Genomic DNA, 5223 nt, shown 5'->3' on the forward strand with positions numbered 1-5223 from the left:
TGTTGTTGTGTGTGAAAAGATCTGAAAATGATAGAGTATTTGTTTGATGGTATAACGCGTGTTCCATCAGAGTTGTGCTCATGGTGCATCAAATGAAGTACTACTATCACAGTTTCATTTCCAAAAGCTCATAATTGGATGTATCTATTATCTATACATGAATGAATTGATGATACATACTTTCTATTTTTTGGAAAATTGACACCGTTTGGTATAAATGAGATGCTGTGGAGGTCATATCATATATAAATGAGTTGTAAAACGTGACCAGAACTACATATATCACAAATTATATCATTCACTGATTTTTTTATTTTTTATTTTTGGTTGAAGAATTTTGGTGTTTCGAATTCGTACTTCAGTTATTCATTTTTATAAAGAGGAGGAATACCACTGAACTATAAAATTAAAGGTAACATAGACTTCATCTTTGATTGCCTTTTAGTTGTATATCTAAAGTACACCATCAATTCTTTTACATAAATTGTAACATCGGTTACAGAGTATGTTATAATATTATCCATGAAAGGCTTATATGATTGATTCAGAATTGAAAGAAAATATGTAACACTATTTGTAGCTAAGAATCTCGTGTGTTTGTTGGTTACTATTTGCAGAGAATGACAAATGAAAATTTTACATAAGAATGAACAAGTGGGGTATTTAGGAAGTTGATTGGGCTGGGTCCTATCAAAAGTAAATCAAGATAACATACATGCTGTGTTGGGCCACTCCGCACGTGAACTTCACGTGGCTCGGGACCATTTTTGTAGGGGAGGCGGAGGCCCACTTCTATTAATGTTGTTCCTTTCTTGCCTCGATTTTTCCTCTTTCTTTCTTTTTTCCTTTCTTAATCAGAAATGTATTTTCTTGTATCCTACTAATGTTTGGGTTTATCATTTTTTTTGTAAGGATTTGGGTTTATTATTTAGCTGTTAGATTATATATATAAACTCTTTAGAGTGTGTTTACTTTGATGAAAAAAAGAGAAAAAAATATATTTTCACAATTTTTTTTATCATTTTCACATGTTTACTATGTTAAATTTTTTTATCTAGGCACGATGAAATAGTTTCTCGGACAGGTCACTTCTTTTCTATTCAATGTTGGATAATATTATTCTATGATAGGTGTGTGAAAATATTTTCCAACATTTTCTCATGTTTTCATCTCTAGTAAACATATGATTAAAAAAAAGAGAAAAAAAAAACATTTTTTTCTCATCTTTTCTTATATTATCCATCATTTTCCAAGGCTGAAAACCAATTCCGATAATTTGCATGATTCTAACAGTAGAAAAAAAATAATCTTGAGTGTCTTACTAGCAATTTCCCTGAGTGTTGCCCTTTCAAACCATTTGAAACTCGCAATAATAATGTACTAAGTTAAAATGTTTATATATATGTGATCGTATATTTATAACTAAGTGTAAATATAAAATCTATAAATACACATGAGATGCACAAAATAAAAAGGCAGAGAAATATTTGAGGTTAATGCATGCATCATGTTAGTATATCGTTCCAACACAATCTTCTTCTCAATTACTTATTAGCACAAAACAACGAACGGTTTTGCAATCCACAAACTCATTCTGACATATTTAGGCAGACAACCCTCTTTGAAAAATCCGAATTCTCTTTGGTAGCTTTAAAAATATTACCAGCAGTTCGGCCAAACTAGGTTTCATGTACAACTGCGAACAGGTTAGGTGGTGTCTGATTGCTTGGTGCACAACTATTCTAAATTAACCCTACATCGATCACCACCAATCAACTCCTCCCAACTTTTTTATTTTTTAAGAAAATCTCAAGTCCTCACTAAATTAAAATATAATTGTAGCAATGAAAATGACCCCTCAGCCAACCAGCATCCAGTTTTAGATCCACTTTCCTACATGCCAACTAAAGATATTTGGACTCATCCATCATTATGGACCATCCCTAGTCCCTATCATCGCTACCGATATAGTAAAAAATGTTCAATTCTATTATATGTAGATTGATATTGAAAACAGAATAGTAAAAAGCTAGATGATTTATTATTATTTTATTATTATTGATGGCTAAAGCGGTATAATTTAAAACAAATTAAACTTTTGTTACAGTGTAATCAATCCTGAGGGAGTGTCTTTTTTTGAAAGCAGAACTCATAGCGCAACGCGCATTGATTTGAGTGGTCCTGAGTCTAAATTCTTTGCGTTTTTCAGGCCTTTTCGGCCCTTTCATTATTTTAATCAATTTTTTTATTTTATTTCCCTAAAGAAATTTTGTTTCATTTTCAAATAAGGGTTTATTTAGGCCTTTAAATACGAAGGTTTAATATATTGAGAGGCATACCTTGATATATATTTTGATTAATAAATTTGGTAATGTATACATAGTTCGATAAAGAAAATTGAAAGAAGTTAAGACTATTTGAGTAATTGAAAACAAAAGGCGTTAAGTTTCTCTATTTTTCCACAGCTAAAGAATATGTTGTGTTTGAACCCTCCATTTCTCTTATCCTTCTTGTATATCCGTTCATAAATAAAAATCTCCTATTAATATATAAACGAAGTGTGTAATGGCACATCTTAATTCTTTTTCCATGTTATCATTTTATATTTGATCATGAAATTAATTTTCTTTTCATATTTTGTTATACGACATAAATATAAAGGAAAATAGTTACATAAATATTTTATATATATTATGACTTTTTTATAGTATTAATAATATTAGTAGTAGGGTCAACATAATTTTCGTTTTTGGTCTATAAAATTGTGGTAATTTTTGTGTGGACGGAATGAGTATTATTTATGTTGGGAAGCCTATAATTTCTTTAACATCGTTAATACATGAGCAGAAAATTAATTATATTACGAGGGTTAATATGCGGGGATTGAATTCAGAACTCTCATTCTATTAGACAATAGATAACTTAATTCGTCAAAGTTAAATAAATTATTAAGATTTTGGGATGCAAAGGCCAATATTCTTATTTCCATAAATTCAAAAAAAGAAAACAAAAAGAATATCTTAAAAGAAAGGGAGAAGTTAACTTGGAAACTTACCGGAAAGCCCTTCGACAAAAAGTAGCAGGGCTTTACAGATACAGATAATACAATCATACAATTCTACAAAGTACCGATTTGCTTCAAATTTAATACTTAGAAAGGTAAAAATAAGATTAAAAACAAGTAGATTTTACTAATACTAATATTAATTATCTTCCTTTTACAAAGAAATCTAATTATGCTGAAAATTAGAAGAGATACAACAGTAATATATAAATTCAATCTTTCCCGTCAGAACGACGGGACGATGCCAAATCTCGCGTCGGCGATGAAATTAGCGGCACCGACGCCAAATATTCGGTCGATATCAGACTCGGAGTCGGTTCTCTTTGCGAACCGGCCTTTAATCCTCGGACGGGTTTCCGCGTAAGCCTTTCGAGAAGCGTAGCGAATTGTCTTCTCGAATTTCCGGTTCTTTCTCTTCTCCTTGTACCTCAAGACCCTGGCTTCCCGGTCCATCCCGATCGCCAAGGAACCCTGGTTCCCAGTCGGATCGGCGGTCGAACCACCGATGTTTCGACCGAAAGGATACGATATTTCTGATAGGGAGCTCCCGTCCGGCACCACCCCCACGTCCATTGACGAGGATGAGACCTGATTATCACAGTATAATTTGTCAGATTAATTAATTGATTGATCAATTTAATGATGAAAAGGTTATTACACTGTGGCTGAGAGACGGTGTCGTGAAGCTGCTGTTGTTGTTGTTGTAGGAGTTGAAGTTGGACCTAGTGAAATCAATCTCGAACTGGTTTTCCGGCGAGTGATCATGAGTGAACCGAGCCGGAAACGGCGGTTTCACGGTGGTTTGGACCGGAACGACGCTGTCGCTGTAAGGCTGCGACGAAATCTGGTAGTTATCGAAGTCGAGGAACTGATCGGAATCCTGGAAGAACAATTCCATCGCTTTCAAATCAGGGGCGTCCCCCGGGATTTTCGCGGCGACAATCGGGCTCGTCGGCATCCAGCTGGAGTCGGGGATGTAGCCGCCGTCGGGGTCGAATTTCCGGTCGTGGCCGACGCCGGCGAATAAGCTAGCGTCGGATTCTGCGGCGGGGGACAGGAGGGTAGCGGCGGCGGCGGCGGACTTGATGACGACAGACTCTGCCGTGTCGTAGAACGGCACGACTGGGACGCGCTCGTGGCGGCTGGCGAGGGGGTTCGCGGCGTGGATGTCGCTGTCGCAGGTGACGCAGAGCGCGGCGGCGTCGGCCTTGCAAGTGACGACGGCAGGGGCCTGCTCGCAGACCTCGCACATCCAGACGCGCTCGTGCTTGTGGCTATCGGCGGCATTATGCACCTTGGAGTCGCAGGCTATGCACATGAAAACCGATTCCGCGCGGCAGAAGAGAAGCGCAGCCGCGGACTTGCAGTAGCCGCAGGGCTTCGCCGCCACATTCAGCCCGGCCGGAAAGAACTTTGGCCTGCTGGGGGCGCCACCGCCGGCGTGTGTCATCCCCATATTTAGTATGACAGTCAAACAGAAAGGAAAAAGAAAAAGAAAAAAAAAAACACAAAATTGCTTCTCTCTCTGTGTCCAATAGTTTTGGTGACGAGGCTTAACTAGTGGTTTGGGAGGCAATAAGAAGAGCTGCGCATCTTTATCTAATTTTACAAGTCGGGAGAGTGGAAATCCGGATGCTGACGAGTGCGGGGGTGACACGTGGAGCGTGTTTGAGCCACAGAAAAGAGGGTAGAGGGGGCAAGTGATATTTTATGTTAAGTAGTTGTCATATGTCTGTGCCGACGTAGGACCCCCGGGATCGAATACGACGCGCAGTGTTAGTTCAATGTTCATGAAATTAAGGTGAATCGTATTGGGACGACGCAACTTGTAAACACTCAATTTATCACGAGATTTACTGCTTCCATACAAAAAGATATGCTTTCGGTTAACTCATTCTTTTCCATCGTCTAACTTTGCGTTTTCTCTCATTAATAAATTTATTATTATATTCAAATTAACAAATAATAAAAAAATTCTATTTAAATATTTTATCTTATTTTCTACAAAAGATAATTCACTATTTCTCATTTTCATTTTCAACAGTAATAATATTATCACATCAAAATGAAAGAATAATATTATTCCTCGTTAGAGTTAATAGAATGAATGTAAAATAATGAAATTCTCTTTTGTAGGAAAATGAGGCATTTGAAAGAAT

The 5223-nt window shown here is 36.9% G+C and overlaps 1 protein-coding gene across 1 annotated transcript; it reads right to left on the reverse strand.

Annotated features, from left to right (window-relative positions):
• Positions 1–3166: 3166 nt before the first annotated feature.
• Positions 3167–4736, reverse strand: LOC131003910 (zinc finger protein CONSTANS-LIKE 5-like). The gene is made up of 2 exons (XM_057930480.1): positions 3723–4736; positions 3167–3652 (listed from the first exon to the last, which is right to left on the reverse strand). The coding sequence occupies exons 1-2, from the start codon at positions 4518–4520 to the stop codon at positions 3290–3292; spliced, it is 1161 nt and encodes a 386-aa protein (XP_057786463.1). The 5' UTR covers positions 4521–4736; the 3' UTR covers positions 3167–3289.
• Positions 4737–5223: the final 487 nt, after the last annotated feature.

Source organism: Salvia miltiorrhiza, unplaced genomic scaffold, assembly GCF_028751815.1.
Source record: "Salvia miltiorrhiza cultivar Shanhuang (shh) unplaced genomic scaffold, IMPLAD_Smil_shh original_scaffold_293, whole genome shotgun sequence".
Taxonomy (NCBI): Eukaryota; Viridiplantae; Streptophyta; class Magnoliopsida; order Lamiales; family Lamiaceae; genus Salvia; species Salvia miltiorrhiza.

Coding starts and splice junctions, on each gene's coding strand:
- LOC131003910 (XM_057930480.1), bottom strand. CDS start 4,520: ATGGGGATGACACACGCCGGCGGTGGCGCCCCCAGCAGGCCAAAGTTC. Junction 3,653..3,722: donor CACCGTCTCTCAGCCACAGT/GTAATAACCTTT, acceptor TGTGATAATCAG/GTCTCATCCTCGTCAATGGA.